Here is a 24,109-nt window from a genome sequence, read left to right on the forward strand (position 1 = left end):
CAATCAGACTTGTTGAGGATTGGAAGCTCATGAGTCACTTCTGTTCTCAGATTTCAGACTGTTTCCAATGGCAGGATCAAACTGTGTAGATTTTTCTCCCTGATCCTGGAAGGGCAGTAGTAGTTCCTAAAACATTTTAACACTATTAGGAAAACTTATAAGAATTTTAAGTATTTATTTCAAAAATGATCTAATACATTTGTCAGTAGCTCTGTTAAGAAACTCTGTACAAAATGTATTTTCAATCAATAATTTATGAAATAGGGAGTGCTAAAAAAACCAACAAACAACAAACCAGCATTGAAAAGTATTTTTCCATTTTTAAGAATGAGGTGCTGGTTTTGTGCTTATTAATTTTCTACCCTTTTAGGGAAAAACAAAACAAAACAAAACAAAAGCAACAACAAACAAACAAACAAACAACAAACACACAAAAAAAACCCACCAAACTTTATTTGGGCCAAACTGAAGATAGCCACGTTTTCAATTTGAATTAGTTTCCACCTCATTAACTAGTTCTTATTTACAGGGAAGTGTGTCAGAAGATAACATTTTCAAAAAAAGACAGAGCTGCCAGAAAACAATTCTAACTTTTTAAAATTTAAAAAAATAGACTGTAATAACTACATTAAAATAGTTTGGTAGCTATGCCTAACCACCTTTGTTTTCCTAAAGATCAAAATGCCTGTGCTCTAAAGCAGAGGCACAAGAAATTTTTTCTGTAGTTTTTTAATACATTGATATGCAAAACACTTTTTATACTTATTTTCTTTTGCTCCTAATTTTCACTTTTAAATGTAAAAAGTATCAGCTAATTTCATTGGTATTAATATTTTTACTTTTATTTCCCTAAGTTTCTTCAGTATTTTCACCAAAAAAAAAAAAAAATTATAGGTCTTGATTCACACTCTAGGCCCTTTAGAACAATTCTTCAGATTAAATCTTGCACCTTTGCTTGCTATTTACAAAATTACCAATTTATGTGTTCTTGATCTGGCACATGTAAGTTAGGAACAAGTGAACAACTGCCCTGTTTTCCCACAAAAACCTAATTTGAATGGTTTTTTTTGTTTTATAGATCTGCTGAACAGAATGTCTAGCTCAGTGTTTGTAGGCTAATAACTCCTCTGGGAATCTGATATGTTCTTCAAAGCTCCCAGTTTACAATACATTAAGGAAATACATCTAAATTAATTAAATAAAAACCAAACTTGTGATAAGTCATGTACGTAGTCAGCTAGAATTTATAATAAAGGATTTATAAAGGTTAATTTTGCCTCTCAGTTTTTCATTTTCATGATGTTTAATCTCATAATACCTTTGTAAATAGTTGCTTTACATGTCTTCACTCATTAGAAAGTTACATAGGTCATGTAAAATGATTTAAACCTAATTTATTCTGTCATTGGAAGTCTGAAACCAAAATATCAATCTGGTAATTTTTAAATGAATTCTAATTTTACAGGGTGTTTGTTTGTTTGTTTGTTTCTGGGTGGTTTTTTTTTTTGTTTGTTTGTTTGTTTTTACAGAAAAAAACCTGTGTATACAGAGCTGCATATAAAATATGCAGGTTGAGTACTCAAACACATTTCTATCATTGAACAGATAAAATTGCTATAAGCTACCACTTTAAATCATGAGGGGTTTTATTTACATTCTCACTATAAAGCTGGTCCCAGAGTACTGTTCTTATGAAAAAATTCTAAGGAATAAGTAAATATGCAGTTCTGAATCTGGATATGCTCTGGAACTGTTATATTAAAGGGTATTGCTGTAAAACATAAATTTGTAAGACTCTCGAACATCTTTTCAACATCAATTCAACTCATTCTTCTTTTATTATTTTCACTTTCTTTTGACACTAGGTTATCAGTGAACCCAAATAAGAACAGGTAAATTGCCTGTTCTGAATTCCCAGGTGGAAGAGGGTCACACTGGGTAGGACTAACCTTGGAAGTAAATGTGCACATGCTATCTTTAAACCAGGTAGATGGCAAACTGTGTTATCACAGCAGAAAGCTCAGTCTTTTTTCTACAATCTTGGACACTTCATATAAGATAACTTCAAAGTGTAATCAGACTGTTTGAATAGGCTACAGCTCTTAGGCCAAATTATTCAAATTGAAACTTTTTTTTTCCTTAAAGTATATTCAGAAAAGAAAAGATAATTTCAGAGTTGTTACTGTTGACTTAATGATCCGTACATGACCTGTAATACTAAGAGATCTGAGGAACTCTACTGAGCAATCTTTGTAGAAACTAGACATAGTGGCCATCTGCTGACTGTTGTGTTACTTTCCAGCTATTGTTCATTACTAAAAAGGATTTGGAGTCACAGAGTTACCAACGTTAGTGTTTTTCTGTGTAATCACCTGTGGCTTCAAATGAACCGGGATATTTGGTTGGTTTGAGTTTATCTTCCTTTTCTTTCCTTTCCAGTGGTCAGAGAAGGGCATTAAAAAGGTGATCAGAACTTTTCACTGATGGAACCTTGAGTATTTTATGGTCCAAACAGTCATGTTACAAGTATCTACACTAGTATCCTCTGAAATTTTGCAGTCTATATTTCATAATACCTTGCTGTAGGTTTATTGTTTTCAAAAAGATAAACAGGCTGGTAGTTTTGGTATTGAAACAATGCATGTAGGGTGGATTTAGTGTGAGAAAGCTCACCTAATCACAACTGAAACTAACCATACATAGACATGTATTTAAGCCTGAATGAAGGGTTAGTGCCATATTTAACTTGTTTCCATGCTGTATTCTTCCTGGGAGTACAGTTAAATTCAAATATTTCAGATCTTGGTTTACTTTTGATCTTGAAAATAGACTTAAAGGCTACACTTAAAATACATAAAGTAGAATCAACAAAGATATGATTTAGTAAAGATAACTAATTAATGCAGAAACTTGATTAATAATGAAAGCTAAATTAGACAAATTTAATTCAGGACTTGAATTTTACAATACTTCCATTTTATGGAAAATTAACACTGTTATCAAATATCCAAGTGATAGGAAAATAAAGCATATTGGAATTTAGGATAAGGGGGAAATCCTAGGTTACTGAGGTCAGTTCCACAACACAAAGAATGACAAAAAATGACCTGGAAGGGGCAGTGTGGAGTTCCCTGGTTTGACCTTAACAATGCTTCCACCTGAACAGGACTGCTTGTTTTACTCTTATTATATCTGCAAGTGGAAACAATGTTTCACTTCAGGAAAAAAGCTTTTTGGAAAAATAATTTGTCCTTAACCAAAAATCTATTCTCTGGATGATACTTTTATCATCAATGTTTAGTAATGTATCAAAAAGTAATGGCTACTCATATTTCCAAATATAACAGCACAGCTAGCAATGCTGATATATTAGAGCAACTGTTAAATTAGCAACAAAATTACAATTTACTTCCTAATAATCTACATTACTTGTACCCTCTGCAATCAATGTACTAACTACTTCAAATTTTCTACCTTTTCATTGATAGTTAGGTAAAATCCTTGGAAATGTATGGTACTAACTAATCCAGAATAATCCAAATACTGGTGGTTGTGTGATGCCTTCCAAATAAGTTCAGTCTAAGACAAGAATGAAAAGGAGATTCTTTGAAAGCATGTCTGATGTCTTATTCCTCTTGTATTCTGTGCAGGTTGTGCTTGGTATCTTATGTGAGAACCTACCCTTATATTAGAATTCATATATAAATTCTGCAAAAAAGAGGAGAAAGGACTCATACACTGATTGCACTGGGACATTACATTCTTATCTGCATTTGTAGTCATTTTGCTGACATAAATATCAACTCTATAGAAATTATTTTTTCTGGTGTTCACAAATGCATCATAGATTGTCAATTCATGGTGATTCTGAAGGCTTTTAAATTTGTTTTCTAAATGAGATAAAGTTGAGGTAACATTAAAAAAAGGAAGGAAATATATAAAATCATCTTTCTTTTCCAGCATGTACAATCGTTCTAATTTATTGATTTATTTGTATTTAGCACTTTTAAAAATAATTTCTTAAGAAAATAAAAAATATGTAAGTAAACATCCATTTAACAGTGTCACATCTTTCACAACCTGGAAACCTCATCCAAAAAAGAATGCTGTTTCTCCATTTAAATAATTGCACTAAGGTACATGGAAAGAAATGGAACAGAAGAGAATAAAAACATTCAGTAGGGACCCTTTTATGTTATTTAAGGATTTTTTAAATACATTTTAGGAACTATAATGATTTGAATATGTTTTTGTTCTTCCACTCAAACAGAATGTGCCAGTGATTGTGCAAAGATTAGTGGTGATATTTAAAATTAACACAGAACAAAGCTATAGGTGTGTGGTGGCTGACCTTGGCTGATTCTCAGAGCCTTATCCAGCAATTCTCTCACCCTATCTTCTCATCAGCATGAAGGAAGGAGAAAAGATTAAAAAGCTTATGGTTAGAGAAAAAGGCAGAGAGATCACTCTCATGGGTAAAGGGGGCTCAAATTGAGGAAAATTGATTTAATTTATTACCAATTAATGAAGTTTTGCATACTGAGAACCAAAGATAAATTACCACAACCTTCCCCTCACAGAGCCCCCCTGCAGCCACCACTGATGAGGGTGCTGGGGCACCAGTACTCTGCACAGTGTGTGAAAGTGCCCATAAGAAGTGAGAAAACTGAGTTTCCCTCTGCTTATGCAAGCCTAATTAGTCTTCAGATTTTTGTTTTAATGGTACCCACTTTCCTCCTTTTAGCATCATACACAACAGCAACACTCACAACAGTAACTGAGCCGGGCACTTTACATATCCTGAAGACCTGACTCTCATGGCACATTTTTGCTATGCCTCAATGGACTTGTACTCCATATTTTGTTCTTCTCCACAGCAGTAAGGATTAGAAGATGGATGAGAGATAACTGATGTACTCTCTCTTGAGCAACCTCCTCTTGTGGAAGGTGTCCCTGCCCCTGGCAGTGAGTTTGGAACCAGTTAATCTTTAGGATCAACCTGACCCAAAACATTTTGTGATTCTATCATAAAAGTACTAAAATAACTCTAATACAAGCAAAAAACTTGAAAATTTCTATCTCGTTTGCATATGGCTATGAATGTGTTCTTGCTTTCTGGTAGCTCTTCCTGCTTCATTTATTGCTTTATTCCATCAATAAATACATAAATTTAAAATACTGAATAAGAATTTAGTAAAATTTAACTCTTTGTAAATAAAACATAGAAGCCCTAACTTCAGATTTCCTTTTTCAGGGAAATATGGATCATAACACCTCTTGGTTTTTGATACAGAACAACATTTGAATTATCAGTTTTATACTAATAGCACACATAATGATGAAGAAACTCAAAACTTATCTTACTTCCTTTGCAGGTTTTTCAGGTCGGTACTGTGAAACAGAAATGAATGAGTGTGATTCTGCTCCCTGCTTGAATGGTGCTGTCTGCCAGAATGATGTCAACAGCTATGATTGTTTTTGCCCAGAAGGTAAATTGTTGAAAATAATTTATTTTTATTATCTTTGACAATTTTCAAAACTGTCTGCAGTTTGCAAAACATCTTTTTGACAGTCTTCAAAGCCATTGTTAACATTTCCTTTCTATGGAAGTTATTAATTCTTTTCCAAAGTCTCATTTGCATCTTTTCTTACTGACGTGTCCACAAAAACAACCATGCCCATTAAGCATGGAGACAGATATAGTTGGAAGTGCTACCTTATTTTCAGATGGAACTTTGTGATTGCAGTACAGTCTGAAGGAGTGGAAAAAAGACAAATGAGAAGTGCATGAATTCCAGAGAAAGTGTAATCAATAAACTTATTAAAAAACTATTTCAACCTGAGTTACTAATGTGGAGCTTTCTGAGTATAGCAAGCAAATGACAATGGCCATAGTAATTACTTTAATAGGTTTCCAGTACAAAAATCTATTAAAACTTTCACAGACAAAAATAATGTGATTTTTAGCACCTGTAGTCTGTTTCTTTAAAAATGCACACTGCTCAGTGTTATCAGAACTCTATGAACAAATGAGTGATAGCAAAAAAAAAGTAGTCAAAATAAAGTGCTTCAAAACATTTAAAATTATATTTCCGTTCTGAAAGACTTTCACAAATGAATTTTCTGAACATTTGTAGGTTTAGATTTATTTTAATTAGATTTTTAGTTAAAAATAAAGCAAATCTGTTATGTTGTTTCTATGTTTTAAATTTCTTTGATTTTAATCTTTGAATTCTACTATTTTCTAAGTATATGCTCATGGGAGCTTATTTCATAGCTTACAATATTTCAGATATGTGTATATTATTATCAGCATTCCAGTGGTGATAACTTCAGAAACTCATCACGAAAGATGAAATTGCCACAAATAAGTACAACCTCTGTAATTAGTTAGCTTAAATTAGAAACCAAAACAGATATTGGAAGGTAGCTGAAAATTAACCTTGGAAAAGATCATTCTGCTGTTTAGTCTGCCTGGCCAGCTTATAAAAAATAAATCTCGGCATCCACATTGACAATTTTGTGGCTTACTTGTTACCTGTGAGACATGAGGCTGATTAAAATCCAAACACAAATAAGAACTGTTACTCCATACATTATTAATGAATTAAGGGTAATTCTAAAGTTTTATGACTTAAGGAACAGTGAAAATTGGTTCCATGGTCAGTTTGAGAAATTATGGGAATATGCCTTGCACTGAGGGTGCCAATAGCTTAGCATTAGTCATGGTCTTCCTGCAGCCATGGCCTTTGACAGCACTAATGATAGTCATTTTGTAGCATGACCATGAATTAGAATACATTTACAAGAGCATAAAATGTCAGAGATTGGAGAGGAGATTCTCTAGCAATCAACTACAAAAAAACCCCACTGGTGGACTTCTGAGTTTGCTGAAAGTCACTGTGACACAAGAAACTGGGGTTGTTTAGTCTAGAGAAAAGGAGGGTTAGGGGGGACCTCACTGCTGTCTACAGCTACCTGAAAGGAGGTTATAGTGAGGTGGGAGTTGGACTCTTCTACCATGTCTCAAGTGAAAGAATGAGAGGAAATAGCCTCAGGTTGCACCAGGGTAGATTCGGATCAGATATTTGAAAAAGAAGATCACTGAAAGAGTGCTTAAGCATTGGAATAAGTTTCACAGGGAGGTGACGAAGTCATCATCTCAGGAAGTACTCAAGAGGCATCTGGATGTGGGACTTGGGGATATTGTTCAGGGGGGGTTATGGTGGTGCTGGATTGGCAGTTGGACTGGATGATCTGGAAGATCTCTTCTATCTTGATAATTCTGTGATACTGTGAAATAAATAAAGAAAAAATAGAGAAGTGACTGTTTGAGACCTGATTTTAAGAGCTGACTTTTATTTTGGGAACAGATGTCCAAATCTCAGCGTCACTTAATCTGCAGTGTTGTCAAAATGCCAGTAGACACATAAATTTTAAAGTGTCTGCTAAAATAAAAGTTCAAAATCCTAAATTTGTTAATAATTTTAATTTCTTAGCTCCTTTTAAAGTATATTTGGTGGACAAATGCATTTTTCTAGTAATGATAGAGCAGAAAAAGATTTTAGAATGATCTTGCCATACAACTTCAAGATTATTTTTTACAAGAGTAAACTGAAAACAATGAACCCAAAGACATGCTTTAGAAAAATGAGGCACAAATATAGCTCAATAATTTAAAGCTCTTCTTTGTTTTTTTTCAAATCAAGGATTTGAAGGTCTGAACTGTGAAATCAACTTTGATGAGTGCACTTTTGGCTTCTGTAAAAGCAATTCAACTTGTTCAGACCTAGTTGCAGACTACGTATGTGCTTGCCCTCCTGGATTCACTGGTAAGATTTATTTTAACCTTGGAAAGACATTAAATAGCTAAATTATTTATTTTCTTTTCTGAAATTAATTGCATTTTGTTCAGTGTTTTAACTTTAATGAAAAAAAAACTCAACTCAGTTTTCTGTGTGATTGATCATCTGCTTTAATTTCCCTCCTGATATGGTAAAAAATGAAAGCACTGTATGTTTGCTATTTGATTAGTTAATGGAAAGTAAAACCATATTTTGCCTAGAAAAAAAAAAGTGTTCAAAAAACACCCAGTCTATGAAACACAGATGAGCAAGTAGCTAGAGCTGGTGATATTTTTCTTCAGAAGACCTTATCATAGCCATACTTGATTGAGATGAAAGAACAACACAATTTTAGTAGGAAGGCACTTTGTTCTCTTCAAGAAAGTTGCCATCAGATCCTCATGACAAATAGCTTGTAAATTGCACGATTATTTGTGTGTCTAACAAGTTTAAGAAAATATCTCTTGCATCAGGAATAGTCTTCATGGCCTTACTTTCTGCCAGAAGCAGCTAACAGGATCATGGGGAAATCAATAAAACTGTCTCAAAAAACATGCCATCTTAACAACTATGCTGGAACACCTTGACTTTAAGCTGCTGATTTCAGAGGGGAAAATGGAGCATCATTAATCATAGGTGCTAACAGGAAGACAAGTAGTGGCAGTCTAAGAAATCATACACATTTAGTAGATGTTGTAATAAAAAGTAAAACAGATATGTACAAGAGTTCAAAATCTGTGGTGACCATTGGAGAGGAAAGAAAAAAAAATGAAATGGATCTATTATGGAGAAAAGTTAAAAAATCAGTGAAGGATAAGGAGGCAAAATTAGGTTAGAAGTAGAATATTTCAGGTTGATAGTAACACCAGTGACAGTTTAGGAGCACTTCATACATATTCTGTTAATGGTTAAAAATAGGAAAATGGAACATAAGGAATGTAAGATGATACACAGAGATTTAGAATCTGTGAAAGTAGTAATAGTTGCAGATTCCATAGAAATCTGTGAGTTTTCTTGATTCATGCAAACATATTCTAATATTATTCAGCATTACAAAACTGAGATGTGCCCTATTTCCTACAAGATCTTATTCTTTTTACTTTAATAACTGTCTTTGCTGTCATGAGTTTGCATAGTATGTGTCTATTTCATATCAATTTTGAGAATAACACGGGTGATTACAAAGTATTTGTTTATACAAGAGAAGAAGTTTTAATGCAATAATTTAAAAGAAGGAGTTTTGAAAACTTTGTGCTATACTGCTAGAATCAAAATGGAAAATGTCTAACTTTTCTGTAGTAAGTTGCTAACAATCAATCTGAACAAGGATTTGCAAGAAAAGTTGTTCCTTTGAAAACACAGCTACACTACTTTGGGATATGATAGAATCCACATTACAGAGCCAGAACTATAAATGAATGTGTGTGTGTCACCAAGGCAGCCTGGGACAGAGTATGATTTCCTTAGGATGAACTCTAATCCTAGATTCATATTGATGCAAAGAGTTATATCACACATGTTTGGGGTGTTGTGGTCATCAGACCAGCGGGTCCCTCAGCTGAGCTGCAGTTGTTATTATTATGTCTGGCAGGATCATATTTTGTCTCATCCAGATGTTAGATATCAGCCGAGCTCAGGAGACAATCAGCACAGAGACAGCAGCTTTGGAGGCTAAAAGCTGATCTGGTTTATTTTACAAAATGGAAGGTTTTTATAGGCAGATAAGGAAGATTCTGGAAAAAGGGGAAAGGTATGTGTTGGCGACGGGGTCTACGAGAGCATGGATGAATGGAAGAGGAACAGAGAAAACAACGCTAACTTTGACGCTTGGAAAGTGCAAAGAGACAACATGGAAATGGGACCTTGAAATCTGCCTCATAGACTGTTATGCAGTAGCTCGTGTTTTTCATTCAAACCTAATGTTAGGTTGCCAATCCTCCATTTTCCCTTCTTCTCCCCCCTAGCCAATAAGCCCTGTCAGGCTTGGCAACACTCACCCCATTGGTCGGTGTACCATGAGGTACCATCCAATCAAGTTACCTCAAGTTCTCTCCTCCCCAGTTGACACCCAGTTATGTTTATGTATTACCCTTTATCCAATAGATTGTAGCAGATTTTCATGCTCTGCCTAGGTACCGCCCCCTTTCCAGAGTGTTCTCTCCCCGAGAGTATAAAAAGCCCTCCATTTTGTTCAATAAATGGATCAGCCTTGGCTTCCTAGGTGGTCGCACTCTCTGTGTCTTCCTTGCGGGTCACAGCGCGTGTGAACCTAACCTGAAAGCCCTTGCTGCTGCATACCACAACCACTCACAAAGCAGCCTGCAAGAACCCCCGTCGCTGGTCTGCTCCCTTCCAAGAAAGCAAGACTGCGACAGGTTTGCATAAACTTGGACAGGGCATTGGTTAGGATTTGGGATTGACATATATAAAGAGGGGAGATACATGAATCTTTACATAACTACTTAGTACTTAATTGGAAAAGCTAACTGTCTCCGACTGGACATTGGCCAATCAGAAGAAACCTGCTCTCTCCTTTGAGAGAGAGTTTACAATCTAACAGACACAGTCTGGTTTTTTTTATGCTGTCTGGCCCATATTACCAGAAGTTGTTTCTTTCCACCTTCTAAAATCCTCTTCCTCATCTAGGTTACCTCCAACAGAGTTAGTTAATGATATAGCTGTTAATTCCAAGACAAAAAGGATGAAGGATCTGTCAACATTAAAAAGTTACCAATGAGTTATAAGTAGACTTTAATACATACCTTGATGCTTATATTGAAGTCATAGAATGTCACATGACTGCATAATAGGCCATTGTGAAAAAGCTCTATTTTGTCCTGCATTTCCTATGTGAGAGACTTCTCATCAAAAATGTACTGTTGATCTCATTTCATATTAGCTTTTTTTTTTTTTTTTTTTTTTTGGTGAGATGGAACAGCTCCTACAAGAAAGCAAATCCAACATTCTACTGACTGGAATTAGAAGTAGGGACAACAACCCTCCTGATGACACCTGCTCATGCTGTTTGTATAATTAATTCATAGTCAGTCATTGTGAATCTCATTAGGTCTACTCTCTCCAAGTCTTTCAAACAACTGCTTCAGTGTCCCTAGAAAGATTCTTCAATGCAAAATACTGTGTATTTGAGCTCCGACCTTCTAAGAGAAGCAAACAGTGGTCCAGGAATGTTCCATGTCCTTCTGAGTTCGTATAAATGGTGCAAGAGGTTACTGTCATAGTAGTAGTGATATACTCAGCTTTTTAAGGGCAATAGGAAACACAGTGTATATATGGGAATTGCTTGTTTATCCTCTTAATATTTAAGCAGTGTAGAAAAGTGCCATTAACAGCACAGTTAGCTCATAAGAAGAGTTAGCTCTGATTACATGGAGAAACAAATTAGAAAGTTCACCAACAGATCTGTTAATGCCCTGTCAATCATACCTTGTATTCTTCTGATGAGACTTGATCAAGGAAGTGAAATTTGAAAACGTCAAGTAAATGTATATGACTGATTTTTATTTCTCTATTTCTTTCCAACACATTTTTCTTTTTCTAGCATGTTAAAATTGATTTCCAAATAAAGTTAATCTTTAGCATCTGAACTGGTTGGGTATAAATTGTCTTAGGTCAGGTCGTTTGTTTCTTTTGCTGTTTACTAGCTCTGTGCCTGGCGGCATCAATATCGTTTGGTGTCACATGCTTTGTGCACTAAAGCTCTGCTGGAAGGGAAGCATTGGACAGGAGGAAGACAGCTGCCTGCTTGAATGGCCTTGGCTGTGGTGCACCACAGGTAGCAGAGCTTGATCCTTCCCTGGGAACAGAGCTGGAAAGAGGTCATGCTGCGTGTATGGTAGGGAGAAGGGCTGGATGGCGGGATAAACTCTCCTGCTGATGAAAACCAGCAGGGCAGGAACAACCAAAACAGCTGAGAGACTCCTGAGAGGGCCAGGGAATCTTCTTGCAGCTTCTGCTTCCAAGTGCATTTTTGTGTTATTGGAAGGATGAGTACTGGAAGCCTTTATAGCTACTGCATGGCGTTTCCTTTACTCTGTGCAAGATAGGCAGACAGAGAAAAGCAGGTCCTGAGAAAGACAAGGAAAAATACTTTCTCTCTTCAATCAAAGCTTTCTCTCAAGTGCCCTCTTGTGGAAATCTGCATACACAGGATCACAGTAATTATCCCATAGTAAAGAGCTACTGGACAAATAGACAGATGGCAGCACTGCCACCTTCTCCCTCACAATGCTTTGTTCGATTTTGCTAGTTAGTGGGGTTTCGAGAAACTCTGGTAGTTGAGATAGGTAAAGGCAGTCCAGGTATGTAAACCTGACTAGCCTCAAAAATTAGAAAAAGACTTGCTCAACATATCCAGATTAGTTAATTCTGGGCATTAACCAAACCTGAAGAAAGGTGAAGTAAGACATTTTAATATTGAACAATAGGACACCTTTAGTCCCTGAAGTAGTAAGATACCTTGAAGAAAAGGATCAATCAAGTGGGATGGTATTGAATTCATCAATGATACAGAAAGAGAAGGCAATTTTATGAGGTGTTGGTTACCGACCGTTTATTTGATTTGAGTGGATTTTCTCTGATAGTGTAAGACACTGGGATAAAAGAATTTTGTAAGTCACTGTTCTGGGATGAAAAGATATAGTTTTTTAATCTTAAATAAATTATGTTCATTATTATTATATTTTGTTCATTGTAAACCCTTTGCCCATTTTAAATTTTAGAAGAGATTATTAATTAAACAGATTTCAGTAGTGCCCATATGTGTCTGAGTGATCCCTATGCTAGTAAGGTGACACCAATGAATACTGGGTAGAAAAAACCATGCTTCCAAAGTGGTTTTTACCTTAGCACTTAGCACTGAAGTTTGTTATAGTTTTTATGCATGACATTCTTAATCTGACTTCTTCACTTATATCATGGTCCATATGAATTATAAACCTGCAAAATGATCCTTTAAGTTTTGCCTGTTTATCATTATAATGAAACAGTATGAATCAAGAGTCAGATTCTACCATTAGTCACATGTTGACTTAAATAAGTCTTTAGACTTTACACAACAGATTAAATAAATTTGCAAGCCTTTTAATATGCTTTCTGAAGATCAGATCTATATAGTTTCCTCTAGGATTTTTCATACTATTGAGCTTTAGTAATTTTGTGTAGCTATTGTGGCTAAACAAGTGCTCAGTGCAAAACTGAACATTCAAAAACCAAAATTATAAAAGGATGTGCAGTGTCTTCCAGCTCAACTCATTCAATGATAAGACAAAAGGAGATACCTTTCTTTGTGTTTTTGAAAATCTTTTTCTGTCCATTCTTTTCCTATGGTATTCTAATCTTTCTTTTCAGTAAGCCTGCAAAAACTATTTTGTTTTAGGCATCTTCTGCCTAACACATATATCAGGACAAATGCACAGTGTAAAATTATTGACTTGGTCTATTCTCCATTCTGTGCTAAACATATCTAGTCCTGCCTTCAACAATCAAAGGAAAAAAAAACCAGTCTGAGAAATCTACCTGTACACAAAAGAAGGTTGTAGCAAGGTGAGGGTTGGCCTCTTCTCCTGGTCAACTAGTGACAGGATGTAAGTACATGGCCTCAAGCTGCACCAGGCAGGTTCAGGTTGGACAGCAGGAAGAGTTTCTTCATGCCAAGGGTTGTCAAGCATTAGAACAGGCTACCAGTGAGGTGGTGGAGTCACCATCCCTGGAGTTCAAGAAATGACTGGATATGTCACTTATTGACATGGTAGTGATTGGTCAAAAGATGGACTTGATGATCTTGGAGGTCTATTCCAACTTAAATATTTTTATTATTATGTGAGTCTGTGATCTACTGTTCCTCACTTATCTTTAGAGTCAGTCACAGGAACCCAGTCTTGTTTGCATCCATATATCAGGTTACTGTTCCACATCAGTTGTCCCTTATGGCCCATAAAGAAGTAGCCCAAAATCCAGGTCCTCTCTTCTCTAATGTTCCCTAATGAGCAAATTCATTTAAACAGCATGCCTGTGTTTGATCTCCAGTCAAGGTAGTAAGGTTTTTCAAACCAAACCAAAACCTGTATACTGAAGACTGAAGAGAGAGGGATGTTTCCCTGGCTCCTAGCTCCAGAGCTCTGAATCACAGTGGACCATGATGGCACAAGAGTGAAGGGCTGACTACCTTTGCTCTACTCATCTGGAACACTGCAGATGGGCTGCTGGTTGCCACAAACACTGCCAAGGGCAGGCTTTCTGCAGCTGGGTGTGCAAACTTAACTTGCTGGAAAATAAATGTATTTATGCATACATGGAAATAAATGTATTCACTATGCACTTCTGAGTTATTAGAGAGTATTTATTGCCATCTCATGTGTAAGAGAACCTGCTTCCCTTGGAAGGAATTCAACACTTGAAAGGGAAAAAAAAGATCAGTAGAGTGCAGAAAAGACTGTTTAAGTTCTGTCATGCTGCGAATTACATTGCATAAAGAAACTGATAAAATAATACATAACAGTTACTGAATTGCATGAAAGAAAAACAAATCAATTGTTTTTTCCAGTCACTTAATTTTTTTTTGTGAGAAATTAAATGGCACATTTCTCCAATAGTTTTCTATCTGCAAATACTAAGCATGATTGGTTTAAATTGGAAGGTGAATAATACCAGTTGTAACCATCTGACAAAAGATAAGTTAATTCTTCAATCAACTTTAATTAACTTACATGGAATTTAGTTTATCTTTTCTCTACTGAAGGTGTTATGAGATTATTTTTCTATTTCATTTTATCCCATTTATTTTAGATATAATGGTTGTTTTTTTCAATAGCGATGTCAACTGCCATGCATAATATAATGTAAGTAGAACATCCATGGGAGCCCCTGGTGGTCTAGTGGTCACCACCGAGGCCCGGGTTCGATTCCTGGTCAGGGACACTCCTGGGCAGATGGAGCTCGTTAACCCTTAAAGGCAACCCATCTACATCCTAAGGACCTTGCTGCCACCGTCCAAGCTCGCTTGGCCCTGGCAGATGAACCTTAGGATGAAAGGGTGGGCTCAGTTCTGCGCACACTGTGTCTCACCTAAAAAATCCAATGTGCAGGCTGGAAGGTGTAAAGACCTTCCCCGGATCTTCGCTTGCGAAGACTGGCCATTATTATTATCATTATTATTATAGAACATCCATTAATATTTTTCTGGGTGTGACTATGTGTTTAATTAATTTTAGATAAATTGTAACATAATCATTTTATATGAATAGGTTTGATTTTCAATTTTAAAAATTTTATCAGTTGTTAGGAGGATTTCATCAAATAAAAAAAAAGTTATGTCTAGAAAAGCTCATACAGTGCTTAAAATACATACAGAAGACTCTGGAAAACATGGCTGAAATTCTTAGTTTTCCTTGGTTACCATGAGCAATCAACCATATTTTTCCTTAACTCCGTATTTTTCTATGTTAAGGTCATGGATGACATCATACAATGAACAGTAATATGCTAGCACAATAAGTGCAGTTTTTACTTTTTACATCTGATTGCACTAGTAAAAATAACATATGGATATCAGGACAGAATTTCAATCAAGATTTCTGTTATAACTGCTTCACGTAATTTCTTAGGACTAAATTTTCTGTTATGACATAAGTAATCATTGAATAAACTCTGACATAAAAAAATGTACCTCCAGGTTACTTCCCCAGTGCAAATTTTCTATCCCTCCCAGACATTCCGTTAACAAATTTGAGTAATGGAAGTGGCATCTTATGAAAGAATGGGTTTATTTAGTTGTGGTGTTTTTTTTTTATAGTACACGCTTCCTCGTCTGAAAATAAACCTACCAAATCATTGATGTTAGAAAGTCTGTTTTTCAACACTGCTTTTGCAATACCAGCTAGCATTATATCTGAGATTTTAATACTAAATTATATTTTCCAGTACATATTGGGTTTTGTTTTTAGCCAGTGAAACAATTATTTTGGACATCCTTTGCTTTGACAGAGGATACTATAAAAAGATACGACACTATCCGTTTTAGTATGACCACACTAAATAGGAACCTTATTTGGTGTCCTCTTTAGTAACCTGTTGACTTTTTTTTGTTTTCACTCTTTGGCCTTCCTCTTTGTCATGTTTGGGGTTTTTTGTTTGTTTTTTGTTTGGTTTGGTTTGGTTTGTTTTGTTTGTTTGTTTTTCATACCTTTATCTTTCTCAGTTCTGCAATTCCCTAGAACTACTGATTTTTTTATATTTGAGGCATTTTACATATGTTAGTCATTTGTTGTTTTCCCATATCTTTTATCCCTAAAACTGTTTTTCCTAGGTCTTATGTTTATTTCACTACCAATAACTGGCCACATGTGAGCAATTAATATCCTTGTACCTCTTTACAAACACACTTTCAAGGCCTCTGCTCTCTGCCTTATACTCCTTCATACAGCAGCCTTACTCTAGGGTCATAATTAGTTCATTCTATACCGTATGAATACTATTTTTTCCTGTCTTCTCTTATTAATAAGCATAACAACATAATTCCTAAAATTAAGGCAGACTAAAAGGAATGAAGAAAGATACAGAAGAAATTCTTTACTATGAAAGTAATTCTTTACCATGAGGGTAACTGGAGGCACTGGAGGCACTAGAATCAGGTTTCCCAAAGAAGTTGTGGATGCCCCATCCCTGGTAGTGTTCAAGACCATGTTGGATGGGGTCTTGAGCAACCTGGTCTAGCGCAAGGTGTCCCTGCCCATGGCATGGGTGTTGGAACTAGATGGTCTGTAAGGTCATTTCCAACCCAAATCATTCTATGATTCTATGGGTTTAAGATCCAACTGGCCACTAGACAAGTCCTTATCTACCTGCTTTTACCTTGACACCGAAGTAGTAGCTCAATGCTAGCAATGGCAATGTCATATGTACTGGGCTTCAGGACTGCAGTGGTGATAGTGGGGACATTACACCACTGCCCACTCTCTTCATTTAAATAGTAGATCAACCAGATCAATCTGCTTGCTCAGATCAGATGAGTCTTGAGGCAGGAGGGAAAACTGTGTAAAATGCAGAGTGATGTTTTGTAAAGATGTTTATACAACTTTTATAAGAAGATTTTTTTCCCTTGTCACTTTTGTAGCCAGGCAAGAAATGGAATTGCATAGACTGTTTGCTCTGGTAGCAGTAGAATAGTAAATTACACCCAGTTATCCACGTAAACTTATGAACCTCCAAGAACAGGACACACATATGTCACATGATGATGATGCTACAGGGCTCAGCTGCCCCAGGATGGGATATTGTTGTCAGAGGAATGTATCTGGCTCACAGAATTCTCTTGATGCTTTCCCAGGAAAGACACATAGAGGGCTACAGGATGAGCATATTTATTCTGCAAGTCTTCTAACAATCCATAGATGCTTTACATTATGTCTGCATACCAGAAGGCAGTTAATGTGGGCCATTAACCACCTTGTACTGAACCTAATTACTTAGTTTTGATTAAAGCACACAATGAATCCAAAAGGATTCAATCCTTATTTGAATGCACGAGAAGCAGCCAGAATTTCACTGATATTTTATTCTAGTACTGATCACCATCAGATTTAGAAGTTTATATTAAATATTTTATTTAAATTTTTGTCTTCAACTTCGAGCTATTGCATCTCATTACCTTTTCTACATGAAATGAAAAATCCTCTTGCTACCCAAGTATTTTCTCTTTATAAAGATACTTACACACACTGTAATCAAGTCACTTCTTGTTTTTGTTTCTTCTAAATGAAACAGATGGAGCTCTTTAAGCCTTTGCCGACAGCATGCTTTCTTTAGTTGTTGAATAAATTGTGTAGCTTTTCCTGCATGCTTCCCACTTTTTTTTTTTTTAAATATGGAACATTGTAATCAATGTTTTATGCAGAGGTACTTTACACATCAATATTCCTTTTTTGTTTTATTTAAATACATCTGAGAATTATTTTTTTGTTAAGCACTGTAATGAGGCTTATATGCTGAGATCTTCAGCAGTTCTTTTCAGATCACTTTTGTTGTTTCCTCACATAGAGTTGAGCTGCAGTTCAGTAGCTATAACCTGCACATTTTTTTCTGTGCTTGTATCTGGCAACTGCAAGTGATCAGAAGTGACCTGCAGTACATGTACAGAAAAATGTACAGTTAAGCTAAACAAAAGTTATCACAAGATTTCAGTGGTGCATAGGCTTCCTCTCCTGTGGAGGGGAGATAAGGAAAGGAAGTGAGAGTGGAAATGAAGAGCCTGTTTAAAAGTCAGTGTTAAAACAATAGAGTAAGGGGTTTTCACATTTACCTACAGGAGAAGAGACTCTGGGAAGTATGAAATGACTCATTTGTTTCATTATGTTTTTTTCATGAGAAGGACTTGAGGGGTGAATTCAAATTGAATGTGCCAAAAGCTGTACTGCGTTCTTTGTAAGAGTAGGACTTTCCATTTATCCTTATGTAATTTCAACCATGTGCATTTATGGTGTACTTGAAGAGTGTGTTTGTCTCTGGTTGCTATTGTTAGTACTTTTACCCTCTTTTTCTCTTGCCTGCTGCATGCCTGGATTCACCTCTATGACTACTCCATTCATATGACTAATGCAAAAATTTGTTTTGATGGACAAATAGAGTGGAGACACAGATTTGGATAGAAGCACTAGGTTCCAAAGTCTTCTCAGTTGTTACACTCCAAGAAACTTAAGACCTTTACTCTATCATAAGGTAAAGCAAATTTCCAGACAATCCAACTCATTACACAAACATAATTCTCTGAACCTTCTTCAGTGCTATAAACAGTGTGTATGCCCTGTAAATGATATAATCACAACACTAGAATGAAACACTAGCTATAATCTATTCCATGCTTATCCCAGCAGAAAGCATATAATATCCTATGTTGTTTACCACCTATGTATCTTAAAGAAGTCCAACACATTCCTTATTTTTCTCAGGCAACTTTTCCAGTGTGATATTACACTAACCATTAGGAGGAATTCCTATCATCTAATCTTTCACTGCAGTTTAAATGCATTGCTTCTTACCTTGTCTGCTGCTAACACAGAGAACAGATGACTTTTGCAAAAGCACTTTCTTGTTTTATGATTGTCATCAAATTTCTATTCAAATTTTCCTTATTTAGGCTTCACAGCCCCATTCATTTTGTTCATCCTAAGAAGTCATGCCTTTAAGCTCTTTGTCATGCCTGTCATGCTCATATGGACCATTATTTTGTCCACATTTTTCTTGAATGCAACTCACTGCACAATGCAAAACTCTCTAAATGCAGTTTTACTCCAGCTGGATAAGAATGGAAGGATTACTTTATGATCCTAACTGGATATGTTCTTTTCATATATCCCAGCACATGATTTAATTTGAAACAAAATTCTGGGGTTTGTTCCTACTTAAATTGTGATTTTCTTATGGTATCTTCCACTTATTCTGATTGGATTACATTTGTTATTTCGAACACAATCTATTTGTAAAGACTTCTAATATTTTTGTCTTGCCATCAGTAAGCTTACTTTGTTGTCTACCTTCCAGATTGTTGAAAAAAAAATTAGTGGAACTAAATGGGAAGTAGACTTCTTTCAAAATCACCCTCCTCTCCTCTCCTCTCCCTTTTCATGGATAGCTCTCACCCAAGTTCTTCACATTTCTTTCTTCATAGTCAGAGAATACTTTTCCCTTTAACTTTGAATCAGATTCCAGAAAATCTCTGTTTGTAGCTACCTTTTTCACCACTGCATGAAAAAATCGACAATAGCACATTCAAATATCCCTGAATTTCTGATTAATGATTCCTTTCAAAAATTATGGATTTGTAGTTAAATACCCTATCAGTCCAAGTCCTGTGTGCGTAAGGATTCTGCTAGTTCTTTTATTTATTTAAAATATTAAAAACAAAACCAAACCAAAACAACAGAAAAACCCACAAGCTATAAAAATCTAAGATTTCCTTAAACTGATTTTACTGGATTTGTGATCTGTACTGAACCATTAACTACAGTATATTAGATGTGAGTGTGCAGTATTTCCCATGTAAGTCTTACCTAGTTTCTATCATTATCCCTATCTATGGGCTTCTGCTTCCATCCCCTTAAACCCTTTTCTAAATAAGTGTTTTAGAGGAACAGTGCAAAGGGTGTTGATTTTTTTCCTTCCTCTGTCTTCTCACTTTCTCTTCTGCTTATTTGTTTTGATTTTTGTGTACATTTTATTTTTACATGTTAGCTCAAACTGCAGAGGGACAACATCTGCCAGCCATGAATTTATTATTACAATGAATATATGATTATCTGAGCTCTGTGTGTCCAAGAGGGACCCCAGAAGCCCCACATGATTCTTTAATTCAGCTTCTGGGATTCCTGGGAGGCATTACCTACATGCTATATTTGATTTGAGTGATACAAGGAACCTTCCAACAATTTCTGTGTAGCATACCAACAATAATTCTGCTTGTTCACATCAGTGACAGTTACAGTTTTCCTGCTCTGTCACTGGCTTAGCTTCAGGTATTCATGGGAGCTCTTAGTCTATACAGCTGTAGAGTTTATATAGTCTATAAAGTCTATACAGCTCTTAGTCTATACAGCTTCTTGATTTTTGATCAATTTTGGATCAGAAAGGTCACAGTGTTATTTATACCAGGATAGTGATTACTCTAAATTAATGCAGAGAAATGAGGGACTGGATTTTCTTTGGTATGTCCAATGAGTTAATTGTTTTCATAAACCACCTCTTACATTGTCTTCTAAATATCCCTCTCTGTCTTCTTTATGTTCTCCTATAGTTTTGTTGTTTCACATTTGAATTAATTTGAATTACAGCTTTATTAAATCTCTTTTAAAGTAGAAATATGAAGAAACAGCTGAGTGAATTGTGATTTTCATTTTGGATTTGAGTAATGGCTTCATTCATCTAAACATGGAAGCAAACCTCAAGAAATATTTTATCTTACTATTGTTACTGAGGTTATTAAATCTCTTAAACAGTTTTTTAAATGTGGCATATAACCCTAGTGATTATGGTGTTGATATGCAATGCTAGAATACACAAGGCATGTATTTGCAAATGCTGTTCATATTTATTCCTTTAAAATATTTAATTTGTAAACTATCAGCTATGATCTATGAATATCTCTAGTTTTAGGGCTGTCAAATAGAAATAAAATAGTGTTTCCAACCTGGAAAATTTAAATTATGCAGTTGTCACTTGCACTATGAAGTAGCTTTTCTGCTTTCTCAGCATGATTTATAGTTTTAATGTTTAATTTTCTTTTCTGTCAGACAAAAACTGTTCTACAGATATTGATGAATGTTCCTTCAAGCCCTGCAAAAACGGAGGCCATTGCCATAATTTGATTGGTGAATTTTACTGTAGCTGTTTGCCAGGTAAGAAGTCACATGATATTTATTTGAGAAATGTTCTGTGTTATTCAAGAAAGAAATAGAGTTTTTCATAAGAACACAACTAAGTAATAATGTTTTTGCTTGAAAAGAGAGGACTGAACAGTTATGCTTTAAGGATATGCTGCAATTGCTATTCAGATAGTGTCAGCAGAATTTGTTTCCAGAATATAAATTGTATACCAGAAGTCCTGGCTTCCAAACTGAGGAATAGAGTCTTAGAAATCAAAGAACGCTGTCAGTAGTATTCATCCCCTAACCTTTGAGCAATTGTGAACTTATAAATATTTGCAAAAGTTAATTTACTTCCTACCATGGAGGTATCATGATTTTGTTTCCATTTTTTCTACTAGCAAATTTTTTTTTTGAATTTCAGAAAAAAACCTGTGGACAGGTTATACAGTAATTGTTATAAGGGCTGCTGTGGTGGATTGACCCTGGCTGGAAGCTGGGTGCAGTTTTATCACACATTGTTTCTTGTCACTCCTTCTTCCTCAGGGAAGGACTCCTCACACTCTTCCCCTGCTCCAGTTTGGGGTCACTCCCACAGGAGACAGTCCTCCATGAACTTCTCCAGTGTGATTCCTTCACATGGGCTGCAGCTCTTGACAAACTGCTCCAGCATGGGTTCCCCTACAGGGTCACAAGTCCTACCAGGAAACCTGCTCCAACATGAGTTCCTCTCTCCTTGGGGCCACTGATCCTGTTGGAGGCTTGGTCTAGTCCAGGGTTCCCACAAGGTCACAGCTTCCTTAGGGCATCCACCTGCTTTGTCATGGGGTCCTCCATGGTCTGCAGGGGGATCTCTGCTCCTCCCTGGACCTCCATGGGCTGTAGGGAGACAGCCTGCTCTACCATGGTCTTTACCAAAAGCTGCAGGAGAATCTTTTCTCTGGTGCCTGCAGCACCTCCTCCTTCTCCTCTGACTTTGGTGTATAAAGAGCTGTTTCTCTCACATAGTCTCATGTTGTTGTCTGGCTGCAACTTCTCAGTTGGGTTTTTTTACCCCGTCTTAACTTTGTTATCCCAGAGGTGCTACCACTGTTGCTGATAAGCTTGACTTTGGCCATCATGGAGCTTGCTGACATTGTCTCCATCAGACATCTGGGAAACTTCTGGCAGCTTTAAATTTAAATATGTGATACTTGTGTAGTATGATTAATTGTTGATTCCTCTCCTCCCTCTCCCCAGTTTCTTTATTGTGGATCAAATGGTTATGAGCCGAATGGAAAACAGCAAGCAAAACATGAATTGATAGTACTTTTTCAGCTGCAGCTTTTTCTCTTAGGTCACTTACGTTGTATTGAACCTTGTTCTATAACGTCAAGTTAGCAATGTAAGAGTACAGTGATCAAACTTTTATTTAGACAGAAACTTCAAATGGAGCCCCTGGTGGTCTAGTGGTAAAGGCGCCGCGCTATCACCGCGGAGACCCGGGTTCGATTCCCGGTCAGGGCCACTCCCGGGCAGGTGGGGCTCGTTAGCCCTTAAAGGCAACCCACCTACGTCCTAAGGACCTCACTGCCACCGTCCAAGCTCGCTTGGCCCCGGCAGATGAACCTTAGGATTAAAGGGTGGGCTCAGTTCCGCGCACACTGTGTCTCCCCTAAAAAATCCAATGCGCAGGCTGGAAGGTGGAAAGACCTTCCCCGGATCTTCGCTCGCGAAGACTGGCCATTATTTACTTCAAATGGATAGGAAAAAGAAGTGATATAAAACTATTATGTTCCTATAGAGCTATGTATGTTTTTATGCAAGAGATTTTAAAATGTATACAAGCTATTTCAAGTCTAATATACAAATAACTTAAAAGTTATTGATGTGTGAAACACAGAAACTCATAGCCATCACTGTCACCAAATAATAGTTTATGGGCCTGAAAATATATTGAATATATATGTAAGTACTTATAGATATTATATATAGAAGTGTGTATATGTGTGTATTATACATAGATGCACATATGCATACAATTTTTTAAGACCTGAGAGTCTCACAAAAGACTTTCAGGATGCAGAATATCAAAGGGGTTTTTTATTATTATTAATTAATTTGGCTAATTTTTAAGACTGAATTCTTATGTGTTTAGTTTAAATTTTTCAATTACAGATGCTGTGACTATATTTCGTTACTCTTTCCATTGTGGATAAAACAAGTGTCACATCTCATTTTGTCTGTGTATTTTGCCTGCTGAAACCACAAACACAATGAGTATGAAAACATCTGTCTGTTATACTTAAAAAGTGAGATCCTATTCATGAAATGAATATTGAAAGGCTGTAAGAAGTACACATATGAAATCTCTGATTACAAACATTTTCTATTAATATTTTTGAACACTTGTTAGATACAGTCTTTATGAAGAATTAACCCACCTACAAAACAGAGGATGAAAATTCATGATTTAGATAGCATTTAGGGATTAAAAGAAGGCAGTAAACACCTGAAGGGCAGCACAAAGGGATTCCAGCCAGTAAGTCAGCTTCATTAGGAACCCAGCTTAGATTCCTCTATGCAAACACATGCAGCATGGGGAATATACAAGAGGAGCTGGAGATGTGCGCATGCCTGCATGGCTATGATAGTATTGACATCACAGAGATGTGGTGGAATGAATCCTATGACTGGAGTGTTGTAATGGAAGGATACAGGCTCTTTAGGAAGGATAGGCACAGAAGATGAAGAGGCCGTGTTTGCACTCTCTGTCAATGAGCAGTTGGGAGTGCAAGGAGCTCTGCCTGGGCATGGATAAGGAGTTCTAAGGTACTGACATGGTTTATGGGTTAAATATGAAGACCACTGAAGCCCAGTCCCCAGCTGAACATGCCTCCTGGATTTCTGGGAGTT

At 36.2% G+C, this 24,109-nt stretch overlaps 1 protein-coding gene across 1 annotated transcript in view; it reads left to right on the top strand.

The window, feature by feature from the left end:
- The window catches only part of LOC126640159 (protein eyes shut homolog), a 673,551-nt gene that overhangs the window by 90,084 nt on the left and 559,358 nt on the right, over positions 1-24,109 (top strand). Inside the window, exons 4-5 of the mRNA XM_050315721.1 lie at positions 7,710-7,832; positions 21,143-21,247. Coding sequence (XP_050171678.1) covers positions 7,710-7,832; positions 21,143-21,247 — 228 coding nt within the window. The remainder of the gene's footprint in view (positions 1-7,709; positions 7,833-21,142; positions 21,248-24,109) is intronic.

Source organism: Myiozetetes cayanensis, unplaced genomic scaffold (assembly GCF_022539395.1).
Source record: "Myiozetetes cayanensis isolate MyiCay16 unplaced genomic scaffold, myiCay2020 scf2-11, whole genome shotgun sequence".
NCBI classification, from domain to species: domain Eukaryota; kingdom Metazoa; phylum Chordata; class Aves; order Passeriformes; family Tyrannidae; genus Myiozetetes; species Myiozetetes cayanensis.